General features: G+C 33.6%; 1 protein-coding gene across 1 annotated transcript in view; it reads left to right on the top strand.

The window, feature by feature from the left end:
* Positions 1-23318, top strand: part of LOC118196746 (protein O-mannosyl-transferase TMTC1-like) — an 848849-nt gene that overhangs the window by 575528 nt on the left and 250003 nt on the right. The window contains exons 5-6 of the mRNA XM_085812306.1: positions 12968-13124; positions 15346-15449. Of these exons, the coding sequence (XP_085668432.1) occupies positions 12968-13124; positions 15346-15449 (261 nt within the window). The remainder of the gene's footprint in view (positions 1-12967; positions 13125-15345; positions 15450-23318) is intronic.

Genomic DNA, 23318 nt, shown 5'->3' with positions numbered 1-23318 from the left:
GAGGTGCACATCTACATGTTATAGCAGTCCTATATACAAAATTTCAACGTTCTGAGGCTACTCGTTTTTGAGTTACGCGAGATACGTATGTACATACGTTCGTACAGAAGCCACGAAAACTTCTCTTCTGAATTCATTTTAAAGCAATTTTATAATTTTTTTGAAGGAAAAGAGTATTTTATTCTGTACTTACGTACAGATATCACGCAAAAACATCGTTAAATTGCATTCGATAGCGATAAAAATAGATATTTGCGTTGAAATATGACGCGGGAAACTTTTCGCGTTTGCAATACTTCCTTTTTATTTCGTACAAGATAGCAGAAATGACACGCAAAGAAATGAATTAAAACTCTACATTCATTTCAGAAGAAACAATTTAGTTTCATCACTTTCAAATTGTATTATAATTTCGCTCGTGTTTTTGCCCGCAAAACCATCGATGACATCGTGGATGTCGACTCGATGCTCCAGTTCGGATTATAGAAAGATTCTTAAATGCAAAATATGCATTTGTAATTATTTCTTAAATGAGTTTCCTTCAAAAAACTCTTTTTCACAGCTAGGAACACTTACGGTCATTATGAAGAGAAAAGTTCGAAGAAAAATGAAATTTTATCCGGAGATTGCATTCGCATCGAATAGACACAAAACTCTGCCGTTAGAGTGGTTGCGACTCCCAAACTACTCGAATTCGATCCTAGACGAAAGGTGCGTGCACACAAAGTGTTTTGGTGGTTTCCCTAGGGCCTAGGTGTAACGTTAAGAAGAATCCATTTTCCTTGAAAGGCCGCCACTCATTCTATAAGCACATATCCTTCGTGTTGCTTTGCCTTAATGAGTTAATTATTTTAAGGGGTGTCGGAACCCCAAAATCTTCAAAAAATTGTAATTTCGGATTTTTGCATTTTCAAATTCTCTACACTTTTATCTTTCTAAAAATACCATTCTTTAATATCTATGAAAATTAGAACTGTAAAAAAATCTAGTTTTAATACGTCATCGACTGCTTTGATCAATGAAGATTTTTACATTAAAACGCGTTTTTTTCGAAACGTGATTTTTTTATACTCGATGTACCTTTTCTCAGGAACTACTGCTCACAGGTATCTAAAATTTTTATGGCTTATTTATTAGGTTTCCTAATATTTACTGAAATGAGATTTTTGTGATAAACTTAGAATAAAAAATTTTAAAAAATTTTTTGTGTGAAAAAAGTGCTAAATTTTACTATGCCTAACAAAATATTCTGTAATTTACTCTAAAATTCAAAATGTTTCAAAAGCTCATTTCAGTATAATCAGATAGGTAAACTTTAATTACAGAAAAAAATTTCAAGCTTGTATCTACAGCAGATTTTGAGAAAAGGTACATCGAAAATGGCCAATTTAACATTGTCGGTATAGGGGTTTCTGATACCCCTTAAAGTGCTGTATAGCTGCATAGAAATTCCTATGGAACTCTCATAAACGTTATCTCTCATAAAACCGCTTATGAAGTTTATGAAATTCTATAGAAATTTAATAGACCTTTCACAGAACAATGTTCTATAGATAATTTTATAGAACATTTTTAAGTCATTCTCTTTCCTGAAAGCTTAGAATTCGGTCCGGAATTCTTCATGATTAGGTAATTCTAGAAACAGAATGTGATATATTTTTCTACTATATATGATAGAATTTTACCACTTAATTTTGTACATATTATATAAGATTCTGTATATGGCGGCTTTAGAAACTGTAAAAAAATTCAGAGCTGCTATGAAATCTCCATACAGAAGCGAAATCTGAAATTTTGTAGGATTTTACAGAAAAGCTCTGATCTAATGTTATAAGGTTTTTCTCCCACTTCCCTAGCGTGCCTTCGTGGTGTAAAAATATCACGCTGGGACGGTATTCCAGAGGTCCGTGGTTCGATTCCAGGCGAAGGCGGTTGCATATTTTTCATCTTCTCTGCCTCCAAAAAACTCCTAATGACTCTACAAGTGGCGACCGAACTAAAAGGGTTGTGGATGATGATTCTCCGCACCCAGAACTTGGCGACTAGGTCCCCTAAAACTTTAGTCGCTCTTTAAGAAGGGGAGTATATAAGGTATTTCTTCCACTTCCCTAGCGTGCCTTCGTGGTGTAACGGTAGCACGCTGGGCCGGTATTCCAGAGATCCGTGGTTCGATTCCCGGCTAAGGCGGTTGCATATTTTTCATCTTTCCTGCCTCTAAAAAAAATCTAATGACTCTATAGTGTAGGGAAAAATTGGGCCATCACTCTGAAGGATTTTATAGTTGTACATCAGATGTCTTTTCAAAGAATTGTATAAAACATTTCCCACGAGGATTACTCGGCCATAAATAAAATACATAATGACATGTGGACATTGAGTTCGTCAGTAAATTCAGCCATCGACTTTTTTTTATATAGGATAAATGCTCCATCCAAACAGTGTTACCTGGCCTTCAGAGTTCTTCAGAAAAGAATTCGTAAGGAAGGACGAATACATCATAGTATTATTTACTTAAGTAATGCCAAACAAAACAATAAACTCTGTTAATCAAAAGTATGCTTTTCGTTCATAGAGGAGAGTAGAAAAAAAGGATGGTGTGAATTTGAATTCTGAAACAGGTGTCGGATGCTAAACAAATGGAAATTCTCGAAATCCACTATAAATACCGGAGTTTCTGCTTCCCGAAATTAAATATAACCGAACTGTTCTGAAAGGAACTGATTTTCAATTATGTTGTACACTCTCTGTAATGTTATGAATGAAATTAATGGAATATTAGAGTGGTACGAGAATTATTGAAAGAAAACTACGTTCCAATAAAAATGCATAGTAATGCTAATATTACAATTTTTAATAAAATATCTCCATTTCTAAATTTCTGTAACTGGAATCTCACTCGATCTTATTGTCATCTGTGCTACTCCTTTGGCCTCGAATCATCATTCGATCATGCGGGAAACTGAATGAGCAGCCGACTCGGTGAACTCGTAGACCGAATGTCAGTTCTCGTCTGTTTCTCTGGGATGGATGGCTTCGCATATTAAGGTGTCACAATGTTCGACCGTTAGAAAGAAAAGGCTTCGTAATGATCTTCGCAGGTAGGTGGCAAAAGTCTTTCCTAGTTATTAATAAGAAACTAAATATTGCGTGATGGAATATATTTTGAAATTTAAGGGATTTCTTTCTTTGAATGAACGGAGGAATAAGAAAATTACGGTAGTATTTAGCCCACCAGCGGCCGAGCGGTAAAGTCGCTGAACACTAGTAGTTTGGTCCGAGGTTCGAATCCCGCGAACGGGCTGGCTGCATGGGCGTTATCATGGTTTTCCCCATGTCTAACGTGTATACGAGCCAGTTTCCCTTAGAAAGTCCTCCACGAAGGCATCCCTCCCCTTAGGCAGATAGCCCTCGAGGCGTTGCTGTAATTAAATAACCTAATCTAACCTAACGATAGCATTTAAAAAAAATTAGAAAAAAATATGCTAGGAAATACGGCAATTGATGATAAATCCAAATAAAAGCATTGAATATGTTTGTGAAATTACAATATATGAGTCATTAAAATCATTATTATTGGTTTTTATTATATTAGGTTGTTATTTTATATTAAAAAACGTGTTGGATTGAATGACTCCTTTCTCGAGTCACAAAGTTTCCAGAAGTTTTAAGGGGACTCATACACCTTAAACCCCTCATGATCTTTGAATATGTGACTATAGCAAGAATTGGGATATTTTAAAAGCAATTACTTCCAACCTTTTACAGTTGACTACATAATATAGCTGCTATGGAAACTAGTAACCAGAAAGTTTGTGTTGCCACAAATATTTCTGTAATTTAATCTTCTTTGTGACAAAATATTTCGCCATACTTTCACCTTGCGCGCATGATATTTTAAAAATGGCTAATGGTACATACATGAAATTGGATGGAATTCTTTATATGGGAAGTATTTTCTAACTGAACCAACAATCTGTTGAATATTTTACTATTGAAAAATTTTATGGACGAAAACATTACAAATTTTTTTAATAAAATACATTTTATAAACTCAACTCAAATAAAATTTTAACATGAAATTTTTAGAATTTTAGGTTCACAGTAGTTTCCAGACAATATAAAAGCTATATATTAAATATGGAATTAAATTCTGAAACAGAATGTTTTAAACTGTGCGCGCAAGTTGGAAACCGGACGAAAAATGTTGTCACAAAGCGGATTAAATTATAAAAATATTTGTGGCAACGCAAACTTTCTGATGACTATTTCAGAAAGCAGCTATATTATGTAGTCAGCTGTAAAACGTGGGTAGTAATTGCTTTTAAAATAAATATTTTATCTCAATTTTTGCAACAGTCACCTATTCGAACATCTTATTGGTTTTAAGGTGTATGAGTCCCCTTAAGAACATATCTGTCTTTATTCAGCTCACATTAATCTAGGCATATGAGGCAGAACGAACGTTCTCTCTTTTTCGTCTTGCACCCGCTCTCATAAATAGCTTTTCGCCTCATTTTTCACCCTCAAAGTACGCAATTATAAGCAGAATTTCCCGAGTTTTATAATATGTAGCCTTCATTATGACCTTCTTCTGGATGGAAAGGTAGAGCACGTATACACCTGTTCGGTAACAAATAGCCTTTGGACATCGGTACATCGAATTACGGCACAGTGAAGCATATCATTAACCCACACGGGCTATTAATCAGACACGACTTTCCTCCAATCAGCAAACTCCTTTCGTTTGATGGGGAAGGCAAAAATGACGGGGCGTCGGGGTAATTGTCGGAGATCATTTATATAAATCATGTGTAAACACAGAAAATTCGCGTGTCATGAAATCCCATATTCTTTCGTTTACGAGTGCACGAACGAAATCGTGACTACTGTTTGCTTTCAGCATCGGCCGATGTGTCCGAGTGATTGTCTAAATCATCGTCAAATCTTTTACTTAGCTTGTGATGTCGATGAATAACTACAGTCGCGTGGCCTTAATGAGATATAAATAAGATTTGAAATATTATCAGGACTTGTATTCCTCTTTACTTGCTTTGGAAACATGAACTGTCCTGACTCGGAACAGGGAGCTTACCCAAGCTATGTTCAATAAATTGTGAAGTAGACAATACACACAAGAAGGGTATACAAAACCCTTTATTTTTCTATCTTTACAGCGAGTTCCGGAACTTCGGAATACAGAGACCAACCACTTGTGGTCTGGCTGTCCGCCGATAACATCGCGGCAAAAACATCCCGGACGAAAACGTCGCGGAGAAAACAACGCAATGCGAAAACGTCGTGCTACAAAACATCGTGGGAGAAAACATCGCAAAGAGAAAACATTGCAGTTCTAAAACATCGCGGTACAAAATATCGTCGTAGAAAATAAAGCGGTTCGAAAACTTCGCAGTTTAAAGACATCGTCGTCGAAAATATCGTGATAAAAAATAAAGTATCTACAAATCATCGCATGACGATAACATCGCAGATATGCTTTTTTCAGGTTTTAATAATTGTAAATGGATATTCCCATAATAATTTGTGAGCGCAAGATGTAAAGAAGGATAATTTTTACTTTCACATTTTTTTTATTATCTAATAAATTTTTGCTGAAAAAGTAAGAAGAAACTTAAGCATAGAAAACTAAATGCAACTTATAGATTATACTTTTCATGAAAAATTACCAGTGAAAACTTTACAAAAACTGATTTATTAATGGCCTTTGTTAGTTAACTATGTCGGTTTAAAATTATATTCAATGCTATAAGTTGCATTAATTTTCTATGCTTAAGTTGCTTTTTTATTTTCTCAGCAAAAATTTATTGATTAATAAAAAATATGGAAGTAAAAATTATCCTTCTTTCCATCTTGTGCTCACAAATCATTACGGGAATATCCATGTATAGTTATTAAAGCCTGAAAAAAGCATGTTTGCGATGTTATCGTCATGCGATAATTTGTAGATACTTTATTTTTTACCACGATATTTTCGACGACGATGTTTTTAAACTGCGAAGTTTTTGAAGCGCTTTATTTTCGACGACGATGTTTTGTACCACGATGTTTTCGAACTGCGATGTTTTCTCCCACGATGTTTTGTAGCACGACGTTTTCGCCTTGCGTTGTTTTCTCCGCGACGTTTTCGTCTGCGATGTTTTTGCTGCGATATTTTCGGTTGTAACCTGTGGTCTGAACGTAAGAATATAAAAATACTAACTAAAACTCTAACTAAAACTAACTTTGGATTAATATACAAGTGCCTAACTTCAAGATTGGCCGTTATTTAACAAAATCCGTATGTAATACAGAGAGCTGCTAAAACTACGATGCGTTTGAAATTATCAAGAGGACTAAACCTCTGTCCTTGAAGGCAACCAGCAACCGAGTAAAACTACTATGGCAAGCGGCCTGCTTCTAATACCTCCTTCCTCTCTCTTTCTTGGCAAAAAAGCCACAACTTAAGTACTTGGCGTTAGTAAGACAAATTTGCATAAATAAGTTAAAGCTTTTAATTCTGGCCGGAAGTAGAAAATAAGAAGTGATAGTAAAGATTTAAAATAAAATAAACGTTAGTAAAACTTAGGATCCTTACAATATTAGCAATGGATTTCTGATTTACGGTCATTTCAGTAAGCTCGATGTATTAACCTATCCTTCTGTTAAAACAATTTTAAGTTTACATTTGAATTATTAAACAGTACCAAAATTACAAGCTAATCATGATTTTCATGGGCCAAAACTGACGATCTGAGTGTTTTGAATCCTCGTAGGTCTACAGTCGAGTCACTAAAAAAGAAACAAAAATCAAGTGTTAGTGACTGGCATGGGTGAAAATTAACCATACCTGTGTTTTGAAATTGTCTATGTATACTTTTCAATAACCAAAAGAAAAAAAAAAACTGAATAACAAAAATAAAATCTGAAAGGGTTCCGATTTTAAATTACGTCTAAACATTTTTTTAACATTTTGTGTGTTACCTTTATTTATTAAATATCATGTTCTTTGCACTTAAACCATAAAATTCAGTTCAATAGCTATGTCGCAAAATAATTTTAAAATGAGCCTATCTTTAGAAATTTCGATACACAGTTCCGCGCGCTGGAGATATTTTTTTTTTCATATACTGTAGCCATTCCTGGTTTTTAAATCGTTGAGTTTGTTAATCCAAAATTCGTTAAAGTTTTACAAAATATGAAATCGATAATAAAACAACTAAACTTGGATTTCCAGATGCCCATATTTGCAGAAGGATTACGTTATTCATATCTGGAAGTCACTAGGTACCGTTGTTAAATCGCAGTGCGAGAAACTTAGATATATTAATGCAGATTCTTCATTATTTAATTTCTTTAAATACAATGCAGGCTTCTAATATTTGGTGGCAACAATTTGAAAATTGAAACAACTCTTGTAGTGAATCGACGCAAAATGCCAAAACGATATTAATAGTCCTTGTGCGCAAATTGCCCCCTCGGATTAAGAAAGAAATTACTAAAAAAATTAGCATAAATGAGAAAATAAAATTTAGTAAAAATTAGTAAAAAAAAGTAAAAAAACAATTAATAGAAAAATAGTAAAAATAAAGGGGGGGAATGCGAGAGGAAATTCTGATATTTCTTTTCAATTTTATATTTGAGGTTATTGAGGAATGAGAACTGGCCATTCCTCCCACTTCCGTTTCTATAATAGAATTACTTATTTATCCATTTTTTCCACATTTCGTTTCTAACTCTGTTTCAAGCATTTCTCTTCCTCGACCAACAAACGAGAAAAAAAGCGAACCTGAATATCGACATCGGGCAGAAAGTGTTCCTATGTAGCCATAGACTGTTTTCTTAAGAGCACTTTTTCGGATCGAAAATCCTTCGAAACACGAAACGCGAAGAAATCGTGACAAAAAGTCCGTAAATGTATCAGACGTGTCTTCTGGGGTTTCCCGAAGAAGAATCATATTTCTTCCACGTTGCTTTCTTTCGCTTTCATTCTTCTTACTTCCTCCTTTCAAGCCATGATGGAGGAAGTACGTCTGTGAACGTTAAATCGATTCCAAAATGTGGCCAAATAAGAATGGTGGATATGTGGAAAGAGAGAAACACGTATGCAAATCTCACATACGAAGGTCGGCCACTAAATATAAAAACAGAATTGCATGCCTAAGCAGGTTTTTTGCACATTTTAAGGCTAAACGCAGTCCCAAGAGGTAATTTAAATAGTAAATAGTGCACGTCATATCATGTTGTAGATTGTTTTTAAGAAGAAGCCCTTACGGAAATATCTTAAAGAATTCTATAAAAAAAAATTCAATGATTAATTTCTTTACAATCTTTTAAAATAATAGTCCAATTTTCTGTAAACTAAAGATATCTTTTATATAATTATGTAAATAATCCAAAATTTAACTGTTTCAGAATCTTCAAACATTATAGTCCAATTTTATGTTAACTAAAGAGATCTTTTACAGAATTCCATAAATAATACAATGTTTAACTTTTTCAGAATCTTTCAAAATTATAGTTCAGTTTTCTGTAAAATAAGTAAGACATCTTTGACAGAATTATGTAAGTAAAAAATCTGATGTGTACACCACATGAATTCCTTGTACGGAATATTAAATTATAATAAATTTTGTTAATAATAAATTTTGTTCATTTTTCATCGGACTTGTGCATTCATTTCGTAACGAACCCGTACGCACGCAATAGTATATACTAACTGAAGGCGAAATGTTTGGATGTGTATATAATTAAAATAAAATATTGACTCACAAAATTCTAATTAGAGATTAAGTAACCAGCGAGATTTCTATGCGGCTATGACCAACAAATAATTATGTTAGTTATAGCTTTATTGTGAAAAACCTATGAGCAACATAATTATTTTCAAACTGAAACTCTTTTCACAGAATTCGTAATCTATAAAACATTTTCAGGTTTCAGCATTACTCACAGCTACCTCGAAACTTTGTATTAATTAAAAGTGAAAAATATTTGTGGCTTAATAAATCTTTGTTTACTTATTAGATTAAGATTCTGAAGTAACGAAACTTGGTGAGAATATTAATTATGCATTTATAGTATTTGAAAACTGCCCGTGTGGAAATAACTTTAAACAAAATCAGAAATTCAAGAATATTATACGTTAGTATACATCGGTAATATTATTTTCAAAAGAAAACCATTCATTGACATTTAAGAGGGAAAATACGCTTCGAGTTGTTCTAATTTACTTACTAATTGACTCTTCGATGTAAATTGTGGGCCGGGGCGCATATTTCACAAGTGCACATCTGTGTAGCCACCGAGGGAGTGGCTTCTAGGATGGACCAATAAGCATCCAGTAATATTTCTGTCATGTCACGTGACGGTTCTTCTCGAGTTGTTCTAATTTACTTACTAATTGACTCTTCGATGTAAATTGTGGACCGGGGCGCATATTTCACAAGTGCACATCTGTGTAGCCACCGAGGGAGTGGCTTCTAGGATGGACCAATAAGCATCCAGTAATATTTCTGTCATGTCACGTGACCTTTCACACGCTTTAAGATTTAAGCAAGATGGTTGAAAATATTTTGCCACGCAAATTTCTGTACATTGTCTATTTCTTTTGAAAATTTTCATTGTGAAGTTAGATCAAATATAAGCAATTATGAAGATTTAGCTTTAGCTACCTGGTTGAAAGAACTTGAAATAAACACAAACACGTGTTAGATACTCCACAAAAATATTCATGCGAAATATTACTTAATAAGTGATAAATAGGATGAAAGGAATATGTGATAAACATCTGAGCCCAAATGCTATCTTTACTATGCATATGAGAAAAATTTTTACACCAGTTGTATATGTAAATAGAAGTCAGCACTTTTTATTGCAGTCTGTATGAAAAAGATTTTCTATAAAAGCCATCCAGAATTTTATTCAAAGTGAACTTCACTAATTTGCATTCGTAATTCACTAATTTGCATTTAGTGTGCTAAATTTCACATTTAATAACTGCTCACTCTTAAATATACTGTCTACACAAGAAATACTCATAAAACAGAATGAATTTATTTATTCACAACAAATATATTCAACTTATTCACATATAACTTTTAATGTTAACAAGAAATATAATCAGATCATACACAATATGTATTCTGAATCTTACACTTTCAAAATCAAAAGAATGCAAGCATGAAATAAGAAAACGCTAGATTTATTGTAGCACTCCCAGTCCTTCTCAGCTCAATAAAAAATAACGATACACATGAATTCTCTTAATCCATATTTGTTAGTAAATGCATAATATTCGAGGCTAATTGTAGCTTGAGTCATTTTTTCGGTGTAAATAGCGATAATGTGTCGTGAACATCAATCCAAATATCATAGCGTGATAAAAATCGCGAATGTGAAATGTCAGCGATTAATTGAACTCATAAAACGAAAGCCCTACAAGATTTTCTGCTTTTATGCCGTACATTTATAACTGCGAAACAAATGCAAATTAAAATGTAAACAACACACGCTGACGTGAACGAAGATTTAGCGTCACAAGAGCAAAAGAAGCTCATTGGTCCATTTTCGAAACCCCTCCCTCAGTGGCTACATTGATGTGCATTTGTGAAATATGCGACCGGGGCAACATGTAAAAGGCTAGACTACGTTATTTTAGCAAATTTAATTTTGACTAAAAAATATGCTAAAACGTGAAATATTTACGTCATTTGAAACATTTCTGTGAGTGGAAGTATTTGTCTACGCTGAACGTTTGAGAAAATAGAGGCAGGGTACAGGACATGGTATGTAATTATTTTTAAGGCATAGATGTCAAAGCTGTCGTGTCGTTCGGATTTAAACAATTAACATTTATGTTGCAAAAATATGATGATGAATATAATTAGCAGTCTTATGTATTGTGTGCTTTTTCTTAGAAAGATTAATACATTCCGAAAAGAGTAAATATTTTTTTAGACATATCAAATTGATTTCTTGATTCTCTTTTGACTCACTACATAGAAAACATTCTTTTGTAGTTTCAAACCGAATGACTACTCAAGTTGCAAATACAAGCATAGAAGATGTGGCTCTACAGAGAACATTTCATCCTTACAAATTATGACTAGAGTAGTCCTTCTACTGTCGACGGTGAGTATTTATTATATTTATTTTCCTTTCTTGCAAAGATAAATTTGATGTTAAAACCGATTTTCAAGTAGAATTCTATGTCTGTTTTCTTTTTTTTTCCTGATTGCTTCAAAATTGACACTTCAAACTATAATTCGTTTCATTATGCCGCCTTAATCGGTACTAAAAGTGTCTAAAACCCTCTTTAATTGGACCAAATCAAAACCATTAACTCACTGAACTGAATTGGACCTTTCTATGACTGACTGCATACTATAATAATAACCTTGATGAGAAAGATCAGAAAGAGGTGTGAATTAAGAACAGTTTACGAGGATGGAGCGAAAAACGAAAAAAAAAATCGAACGAGCAATGGGATCAGAAGAATCGACTCAATTAAACATCATTCCTTGGACTCATTTTCTTTCAGCTGTAGTTTAGGGATTCCCCAAAATTCTTTTTTTCATGCAAAACCAATAACAAAATTTTAAAATTTAAAAAACTTCACAAATTTGGGAAACGATAAAAATTAAACTCACTTTTAACGTGGTAGGATAAGCATTCTTTTCTTCTCTAAAATGGAAAGAAAACTTCTCTGGCGCGCTTCCGCCAAGAGCTTTCGGTGTTTGAACTCTAAAAGAGCTGCTGCTTATGTTGTCTTTACTGTTATTTGATTGCGATCAGTGCGCAGGTTGTGTAAAACGAAGTTACCATAAGAATTTTTTGAGCGCAACTTTTTAAAAAATCACGAAGTCATACGTTTACTCATTTTTCGAATAAGAAATTCCACGTATTTCTAATTTAGAATTCCACATATCAGGAATTAAAATTAATTTCTAATCCTGATTTATTCAGGAATCAAATTTTAATTTTTATTGCTAGACTCTTCTGGATATTGTCAACGAAATTGCTAATAACAACTGAAAATCATCATTCGTGAACAAAACTTACAATATTTTACATTTTTCCTCCAACTCTTATATAAGTATTTCTTTTTATAAAATAAAAGTGGTAGCTATTTAGTCTTCGTTACTATCGTGAATATAAACTGTGATTTAAATGTTACTGACATTTTTGTAATGGTGAGTCTTCAATATCATGCTGTTCCTTAACTTTCGGAGGGCAGTGTATATACATATTTAGAATATATACATATTTATCACAATATATTGATACGATACGTACAATATATACATAACTACATACATATTTAGAATCTCTCTCACTATATATTTACGTTTGCGTACGTATGTGTAGCATATATGTATATATGTGTAAATATATATGTGTCAATATATACACCGCGGATCATTAAAATGCTACACCACGAAGGTGTCATTGAAAAGACAAATTTGCATGAAAGATACCACACGATATGCGAGTGATTAGTATTCCGGCACACGCACACAAAGCAGAAATATGTGGTATAGTTTAGTCTGAAACAAATCACAAAGCCGTGAGCAGTTTAAAATATATATTCTTAATTTAAATCTGATATGCACTGCTTGTGCGACAGACGAACCTCCCCGACTTGCGGGTATTTAAATTAACATCACAGAAAGTTAAATTTCAAATGTAGTTAACGTAGTGGAGACTGCAAGTAAAATAAAATATTCAAACGATTTCATATATTTAGCGGCGCATATTTTACCCCTTAGCGCTCCGTTGCTCCGCTACGGAGCCGTCCGTCATTTCTACCGTAACTCCGTAGGCTTCGCGGCCGGGCCCAATGTTTTTAGCATGATTAGGCTTAAGATGTTACGGAATCGTCGGCTTTGGCAATTGTTATCTGTAGTTAAAAACTGTTCTCAGTCTCGCTACTGTTACGATTGAAACATTATTTGACCCATTTTATGGTTAGCAACATGGAGAAAAATCATTATTGTGATGCGGATATAGAGTTAAGTGATAGTGAAGATGTGTTTGATTTTTCATTGTTAGAAGATATTGTAGAAGACAATGTGGATTATAATTCTGACACTACAAGTAGTGGTTCCGAAATTATACTACCACGAATGGTAGTTATTGAAAGAGAAAGGGATAAGGAACGGGGGACGTGTGCACTATGCCTCTATCATACGGTTAATTAGTATAGCACCACGTCCACCATGATCTAGAGAACCCTTAAGACAACATTAATTCAAATACGTGAGTACATTATTGAAAATGAATGATTGATTACAAACAATTGTGGTATACCTTGGCAGTAAAATTGTTGCATTTGTGTAAATAACAAGTTACGGTAAAGACAAAGATGTAGTGATAGTCTGTAAAGTGCTAACGATTAGTATTCCAGTTGTTGCCATTAAAAGAGGATACTTCCTGCTGTAATGGTCACTCCAGGGTCATTTATTCTGCTGCGCAGAGGTTCGTGCCGAGACTGGCTAGCTTCTCCATAATTTTGATGAGCTGCCGGCAGAGGTGCTTCTGTTTGACCATGAGCTTACAGAATGCCTGTGTGTTTGTAGTGGGAATACGTATGTGCATCCCCTTGGTTCAGAGAGCAGGTAGTGACGTAATGCTTCGGAGTACCCAGGTGACCGCAGCTGCACTGGTCTGTGTCAGTCGTGCCGTGCCTGGCAAAGTACTCCTATTGAAAGAGAAAGCGAAGAGTCGCCGGAAGACTTAGATGAATGGCGCGATGTCACGGAAGAATTAGATATTCCGGATAGAATACATTTTAGTGTATCGCCAAAGGTCATTGGACCACAAATTCCTACAAATATTGTACAACCAATATTTCAAATTATTTTTCACAAACGAACTGGTAAATAAAATTATAAAAGAAACCAACAATTACGCAGAAAATGTTCTAAAGAATAAAGAAATATCTAGTAATTCTATTTGGAAAACGTGGCGTGCGGTGGAAGAGGATGAGTTTTGGGCTTTTATTATCAATATGGGTGCGATATCCCTGGCGAATATGCAGGATTATTGGTCAGTTAAGGAGAATAGTCACATCCCTTTCTTTGGTAAAATATTTACAAGAAAGAGATTTATGCAGATATTCTAGATGCTGCATTTAAAAACACCGGATCCTGCGAAAATGTGCCGGAGTTGCTGTTAGGCAGTGGTACAAAAAACGTGCGGAGCGCCAAGGGTTAAAACGTCGGCTAGCAAAACGCTAGTAGTGATACAACTTAGAGGGAGGTGGCGATAGTAAGTAACAACAAGAAGCGGCTGCCAGAAGCTCTAATTTAAACATTACAAACTCTCAGCTCAAATATACCCACAAATAATTTATATTCTGAGAAGAAGGAATTTAACAGAAAGGAGAAGCTATAGTAAAGGGTTAAATTACAATAATTGGTTAACATAAAATATATTATAAACATAGTATTACATTCTTGACATTAGTCGTTCTAAATAATGACTTACATTTTTTAATAAGAGAAGATATACTAATTCAGAAGTCAAACAACAAAAATCAGCGTTATATTTTCAAAATTTTCACAGGACTAGTTTGGATGGTTTTACCGAACCACCATCCTCAGCTGCAAAACCACAAATGAACAAGATAGGAAATAATGATTAGATAAAATAAGAAAGCCTGGACAAGAGTAAGCAAGTGGCGCCATCTGTTGGTGAAACCAGAACTAAAACATAATTTCTTTAAAGGCCGAAGGCAAAGATGGATTGGAATTAGGATCGTTAACTAGAACAGAAAGATTTTTTTGAATAGGGAAACACAGAAGTCTTCTGTTGCTCCACATTGTTGGTCCGAAAATCACACTTTCAATTTTTCTGCTGCCAAAATTATTCAAAAAACATCTTCTGACTTCTCTGAAAACAGAACTGGATTTTCTAGAGGCATTTCACATTCAAAAAAATCTTTCTGTTCTAGTTAACGATCCTAATTCCAATCCATCTTTGCCTTTAAAGAAATTATGTTTTAGTTCTGGTTTTACCAACAGATGGAGCCACTTGCTTATTCTTGACCAGGCTTTCTTATCTTATCTAATCATTATTTCCTATCTTGTTCATTTGCTATTTTGCAGCTGAGGATGGTCGTTCGGTAAAACCATCGAAACTAGTCCTGTGAAAATTTTGAAAGTATAACGCTGATTTTGTTGTTAGACTTCTGAATTAGTATTTATTCGGCGTGTTATTGTGTCTTAATTAAGGGAAGATATCTTCTCTTCCTATTGTTAGTAGTAATATTATTTAATTAATTGAATTTTTGCAAGTACTGTCATTGTTTCGCACTGTAGATTTAGACGTGATTTTTTTTTCTTTCAGATGCTTGCACTATTGTATGTCAGAGGTTGGATCCTTAATGGTACTTTACCGCAGTTTGGAGAACAAGATAATCCGGCGTCATTCTCTAAATCCTGGATAACACGGTGAGCGATAACTTTTTATTTACATCTAGTGCAATATGGCAATAAAGTGTAAAATATGCAACACCTCGGGTAGGAATTTTCAGCATTTTATTCCCCGAGCGCAGAATGAATATCCTGCGTAATATATTCATGAATTATGGGCAAAATATTAAACCCAAAATAGATAAATATCTAAGTCTCGAGAAGGCTGAAGTGAGCATAACTAAGACGGGATCAAGAAGATTATAGACTTTTGTTTTTTTAAAGAATCGTTTTACTGCAAACCACGTATCCACAAACTTTCTTTAAATATATGCAAATTTAGTTTCGAGCTATAAGTTTTATTTCTGCTCAGAATTGGGTTTTTTAACAAAACGATAAAAAAACTGACATTTTTTAAAGTTGTGTCAAACTGGCGGCCTAAGTGCAATTTATGAAGCAACTTTAAGCGGCTTACGAGCATATTTCAATATGTATTTGTTGCATATATGGTGTTGGGAAAATTTTGAGGTATTAGGTTTTTGAAGTCCAATGTTATATAATTTTCATTGAAAACGAACGCTAATAACGTACCAGAAAAGTCTTTAAACGGCACTAAATAATTAACAATCTGATAAAAAAAAAACTTATTCGCAGATTTCCAGATGCAGCTTTTATTAACTTTTAGTCATACTCGTCAAAATGTACCCTCAATGGCTAATTTTTTGCACTAAAAGAATAATCGCTTTGTTCGGGAACAGCTCATTCTGAACTCTTTTTCAGTTGTTGAAAATTAATAACAAAAAGAGTCCCATTGACCGTTAAGTATCTACTCATGGAGATAATTTCCAGTAATTTCCTTCCAACGCTACAAATTTAATCAAAGTCAAAATGCCATCTAGTGAGTCGGGAGCTGTCCTCTGTGTGTCGATTGCATCGCGAGTTGCAGCGTGGAGAATCTCGAGAGCACGTGGAGTTCCGAAAATGACCAAGCAGAGTCGGGAGCTGTACTCTGGTGCTTTGCAGTGAGGCTGTCTCCACCGTGATAGCCTGATAACTTGAAGGCTGTGTCGCTGATTGTTCCAGCGAGTGTTTGTAGTAGATCTTCAACGACTGTAAAAGTGACTTTGGAGCTGTCCTGATTAATATTGGCCCCATAAAATGTGTTTCGATACTTCATCAAGTATCGTCCTTATTCACTCCAAATCTACGAACCCCGTATGAACGTGAAGGAAGAAAATAACGTAACAACTGGAATCAGAAAAGAGATTGGATCCTGTGAAACATTTTCTTTAGTCAACGCTTGGTTATTCAAATAGAATGTCAGCTAAATATTAAACTTTATGACAGGCATTTATTTAAAATAGCTCTAATACGTTTAATAAATCGAAAAATACTTCACTTTGATTTAAACTAAAAATAAGCAAATTATGAAAATGTGCAGTTTTAAGAGCGAATTTCTGAGTGGGACAAAAGTTGAGCATAAATAATTATAAGTCTCTTTCTCTTAATTATTAAATTTCTCTTTGACGCGTAAATAAAAATACGAATGTTTGCATTTGAATAATATGACAGCTTGACACATGGTACCGTTTCGATTCTGATAACGTTTGGGCTTCTAGAGAAAAATTACTAGAAATTATCTTCTATTAGAGCTATTAAAATATATTAAAGTTATTAAAACTGTTTAAAATATTTTTAATAAAATTTAAATTGCACTTACTCAGTATTGATCAAATCAATCATAAAATCATAAATCAATAACGTGGCGCAGAAATATATTGAAATTTATATTTATAACCTAATATCTAAATTTTGGTACCTGCGAAGGAATTTTTGTTCATTACACTTTGTAACTGAAACGTATTGACAATATGAAATCTTTTTCAGTCTAATGTTCATTGCAAAGAATTCTAACATCTTTAATTAAACGTAAAAGATCTTAAACTAAAGAATTACGAAAACTTTCTGAGTGGGACAAAACTTGAGACAACGCAATTTCTTTATCTTAATTATTACATTTTTTCTGACCCATAAATTAAAATACGTATGTTTGTATGTAAATAATCATAAACTTTGTTTGTAAATACAAAATTTCTGTGTGTAATGCCCGTGCACTTGAGATAACTAGAAATTATCTTCGGCACGATTTGCAGGTGTTCATCGGTCATTCGAGTTCGTATTAAATTTCAAGTGCGAAGGCATGCCGTTCGCATTACATTACGTTAATTACATTATATGCTCTGTGTGTAATTGCTCTGTGTGCTCTGTTATATGCTCTGTGTGCTCTGTACGTGTAATTACAGGTGGCGAAAAGCATTTATATTTTGTACATTACATGTACAGGGGTTGGACAAAAATATGGAAACACCTTTAAAAAAACATGTTTCTTTGCTTAATATGGTGTAGGAAACCCGTTGGCATCCAAAACAGCTTGCAGTCTTCTCGGAATGGATAAATAAAGTTCCTGTATGTTTGCCAAGTGAATATTATACCATTCTTCCTGCAAAAGGGTGGCAAGTTCAGATAACGATGTTGGCGGTGGATAACGAGAACGCACTTTCCGTTCCAATGTAAACCACAAAGGTTCGATAATATTCAGGTCTGGTGACTGTGGTGGTCAGGGGAGAGGGGACAACTCATCCTCGTGCTCAGAAAACCAGTCCTGGACAATGTGAGCTGTGTGAACAGGGGCTTTGTCGTCTTGGAAGACACCATATGGTGTGATATCACCATCGGGAAACAAAGTTTGTACCATGGGATGAACTTGATCGGCCAAAATATTCACATAAGTCTTGGCAGTCATGTGCCCTGACACAGTTATCATGGGGCTATCAGAGAACCACGATATGGCTGCCCAAACCATAACAGAACCCCCGACATGTTTCTTTCAGTCTTGGCAACAAGCAGTCTGTATTATAGGCTTGAGATGGCGTTCTCCAGACGTAAACTCGGCCAGAAGTGGGAAACAATGTGAAAGAAGACTCGTCAGACCCTATTACTTGCTTCCACTGCTCTATAGTCCAGGCTTTATGACTTAAGCATCACCTTTTCCTGTTACGGGCATTAGCATCACTGATGAGTGGCTTCTCAATTGCAGCACGGCCAGCAATTCCCTGTTTATGAAGCTCCCTTCTAATTGTTTTGGTACTCACAGGGTTCGGTAACACAACATTCATTTGCAGTTGTGGTCTTCTTATTTTTCGTCACAATTGCCCTTAATGATCGTCTGTCACGATCACTCAGGACACACTTTCGTCCGCGCTGTGATTTAGCAGATGATGTTTTTCCGCTTTTCAAATATGCGGAATAAATCTTCGATACAGTACCTCTTGAAACACTAAACACCTCGGCTACCTTGCTTACGGAAGCACCTACCATACGTGCTCCAACAATTTGCCCACGTTCGAAGTCTGTTAACTCTGACATAATGCAATGACAACCTCACATAACAGTACTCCGACAGCAACTGAACTGTTTAGCATATTTAAGAAGTTGTATAGGTGGCGTCAGTAGTCAAAACTGCCAGCGCCACCTACATATTTCATTAAAATCAATCTTTCTTTTCAAAAATGCATTTCACAAGGTGTTTCCATATTTTTGTCCATCCACTGTATATACATACATTGCATGAATCACGTCACAATACAGACATTATATTTTTACATACATACTGTTAAAAAATTAACTTAAATTTTTTTTATTTTCTTTAAAGTTTTTTTATTTCAATAAGAATATCAAAATTCATCCTACCTCTTCTTCCCGGAGTGACTGTATCTTTTTCGATGTTGAATCAGCATTCGAAGTAAAACAGCGTAACTAAATTAAGAGGCCACACATAGACGAACACTAGAACATATTTATAGAATAAATTTACTTATTATAATTCAAATTTTGTTCTTTCATGAATACGTTACTCACATGTCATGGAATTACATATTTTTTGTATCCGCCGTTCGTTCTGAGATCGTTGTCAGAGAAGCGTTTATTTGCAGTGTGCTTCTCACAAAACGATAATTATGCACGAAATTTTAAAGGTTTTGATTTTACCACATTACACATTATATATATGTTACGGTGAAAGACCGAAATCTGGAGAATGTCGACTTTCACCGGTGAATGTCAACATTCACATAGTCTCTTGGTGTATGTCCGAAATATTTTCCAAATACTCTTATTTCTGACTTACACCGGTCAATGTCGACATTCACCATGTACTAATGGTGAATGTTGAACATATAACAATATTATATTTTCTTCTCCGTCATTCCGTCGCGAATAAACGCACTTGAAACTTGAAATAAGAACTTAAGAACATGAGAACCTAAAACACACAATACATTCAAAATGAGAAAGGAAAATAATAGAAGTTAAAAACTTACTGAATTATACAGTACGTTCTAAATGAGAAAATAAAATAACAGTCATAAAAAACTTACTAAATTATGTGATTTAAATCTTATTTATTGCAACAACTTAAACTATTATGGCACTTTATGACCTCTCTTTTCGACTTTCACCAGAACATATCTGTGATTGTCGACATACACCGGTGAGGGTCCGAATATACAAGAATGTAGTGCAATATTCGATCTTTCACCGACGTATTTGGTGAATGTTGACATTCCCCGGTGAAAGTCAACATTCTCCAATTTCGGTCTTTCACGGTAACGTATACATACACTAATTGAAACACGACACAGACATACGTACATATATACATACGTACATTATATACATTGCACTCATAATGCATTACATAATGGCATTACAATAACATTTTTGCATTACATTGCATGCGTTGCATTTATATACATATGATGCACATACATAGTTTTCAGTTTAACTCTATATTTCTTTATACAAAACAAGACATATTTTCTACAAGCAATAATTTATATCGTTATAAAAAATTGGATGAGAACGGAATTTAACTTTTTTAATAAAGAATATTTTAATTCGTTTATGTTAAAGCAAAAAAAAAAAGTTTAAATGGATGGACATAACTTCCTTCAAATAGTAAACAAAATTTATTAAATCTTTTAATAGAGATACACTTTACCACTCTGATGCAAAAACGATGAAGTTATACGTGAAAAAATACTTTCTGAAAATATCAAAGCTTTTCTTTTAAAAATGTAAACTTCTTTATCTTCTTTTCGTACAATATACAGAAGGAGATTCAGGAAAAGAATTTTTCGATGTCATAAAATATGTTAGGAACTTTTAAAAATTAATATTAGTTTCCATAGAAAAATGCTCACAGACTTTGATATAATTCTCATTTTTTCCTTACTTCTGATCTGCTTTAACTTCTTTTGTTGCATTCCAGAAAATTTGAAACTAATTCGAAATGTTTATGTTTTTGCAATTTGTGTTCTTGCTTTATTGAGAAGTTTTTTCTTTCGATAAAATAGTTCCTTTTTTTTACCTCCTTCTACGAAGTAAAAAGGAATTATTGTAATCGCGAAAAGTTTCAGGCAGCATATTTCAACGAAAATGTCCATTTTGACCGCTTTCGAATGCAATTTAACGATGTTTTTGCGTGATATCTGTACGTAGGTACAGAATAAAATACTCTTTTCCTTCAAAAAAATTATAAAACTGCTTTAAAATGAATTCAGAAGAGACGTTTTCATGGCTTCTGTACGAACGTATGTACGTACGTATCTCGCGTAACTCAAAAACGAGTAGCCTCAGAACGTTGAAATTTTGTATATAGGACTGCTGTAACATGTAGATGTGCACCTCGTATTTTGGTTGCCATCGGCCCCACCAAACGTATATAAATATATTTATATATATATCCACTCTGTTACCCGGCTCAGTGATCTCAGTTTCTTTACGCTTATATGTTTGTAAATTGTACATTTTTTGCTTTAAAAATGATTGAATTATGTTCTTTTTATCTTCCGGTTAAGGTTTTTATGCCTTTAGTAAATCTGTGTGCAATATTTTTAGAATTATCAGAAATTTTAAAGTTTTTTAATTGCCGCTAAGCCTGTTTTTAATGGCGGCCATTGATGTTTACATTTAAAACAGGGGACCAGTGGATTCGTTGCCAATCTAGAGAAACTTAGCTTCGCAGCAACAAAGATAACACATTCATTTATTATTGCCAATTAAATCATGCTTAATTCTTTCTGGAATTTTTTCGAAGAAATAAGTGTTTGAGATTTACTTCGTAATTTTTAATATAGATATTTTGAGTTTTTATGTATTTTTGCCTTCTCGCGAAGTGAGAAGTGAATAAATTAAATGAGAAATACTGAATCCTCTGTGAAAAACTGTTTCTTTTTTTTGTTTTGTTTGCTTAATTTCTTTTACACATCATTCTAGCTTTATTATAGTATTTGAATAAAACATGTGGCAACGATAAGATAATTCTTCAAATGATATAAATTTTGTGCATTCGGAGTGTCGTTATAGTAAACAAATATAGTGAATTTTAAAGAGTGCATTTATTCTATTGTGGTTTATGCGCTGTCGACGAAGTAGATTGAATTCAATCCAATCAATTTAAATGAAATTCAAGAAAAAAATGCATTTAATTTAATATTCCGTACAAGGAAGTCATGTGGTGTACACATCAGATTTTTTTTCTTTTTTTTTTTTAACCCGTTGTTTCATTCTTCATTCGAGTTTGTTGCCATTCGGCAAAATGTAAGATATTTATCTTTCAAATTCAATCCATCTTTATTGGTTAACAAACTAAGTTGTTTCAAGGCAATGGATGCAGTTCTTGGAAATACTACTTTTTTACTTTTCAGTTGCATCAATTAAAAGAAAAATGCATTTCATTTACAAAATTGACAGTTAAAACATTGAATATTATTATAGAATGGCGTTTTGTGTCTTGTCATGTTTTATATAAATATAACGTTCCCATGTTAATCTCAATTTATATTCATTTAGTACTCTAAAAAATGTTTCTCTGTTTCACCTGAGATGTTAATAACGTCTACTGGTTTCTGATTTTTTAAAATTTATTTATTTCATGCTTTAGGAGAACGTAAAAAGTTTGATTAAAAACTCAGTTATTTAAAATCAGTGTGCTGCCATTCCGCAAAGCGTAATATATACAGATTTCGAATTTAATAAGTAAAATGGGCTATTTAAAAGAACAGTTCTGCCTCTCCGCACAGTTTAGCATATTTATATTTAGAATTTAATCAACAAACTGAACAATTTACAAGAAACGTGTTGCCCCTCGGTAAAGTATGAGATATTTATATTTCAGATTTAATCAACAAACTCAGAGAATTAAAAGAAATACCTTGTCGTTGGGCAAAGCGTAAGATATTTATAATTTAATCAACAAACTCGGTCATTTAATGGAAATCTGTTGTCCCCTAAATAAAGTAGTTTTATATGTACCGTATTTTACATGTGTGTTTTTCATGGCTGCTTTAATTTTAATAATTTCTGTAAAGTTTTATATTCATTTACATCCCATACATTTGGCTTTTTTGACCTATTTTAATTTTCATTTTTACTTTTAAAAAAGACCTTAAAATATTCCCTACCCTGCGCCTTTTTTCTTAGATACGATAATCTTAATTTTCGATCCTTTTCAACTTAATCTTTTAATTCAATTCTTCGCAGCTTTTGTTCAGAAGTTATAAATTTAAAAAATTAATTCCACAATTAATATATTCCCTAACCAGGTTTATATATTCCCTAACCAGGTTTATATATTCCCTAACCAGGTTTGAAATTTCTTACAAGGCCTTTAGTTTCTCAAAAATAGCTCTTATACTTCCAATAAGCGAAGTGTTTTAATTGACGAACATGTTTATTGTTTGATAATATCAAATTTAAAAAGGTATTTTTAGACAAAAAACGAAACCTAAAATCCTAACATTATTTGAATTTCCTAAGCTTAATTTGTTTTAATTATACACGTTATGA

This window comes from Stegodyphus dumicola, chromosome 3, assembly GCF_044657685.1.
Source record: "Stegodyphus dumicola isolate Sdum_Otavi_A_Nest chromosome 3, ASM4465768v1".
Lineage (NCBI taxonomy): Eukaryota > Metazoa > Arthropoda > Arachnida > Araneae > Eresidae > Stegodyphus > Stegodyphus dumicola.
This window is presented reverse-complemented; position numbering and strand designations above follow the sequence as displayed.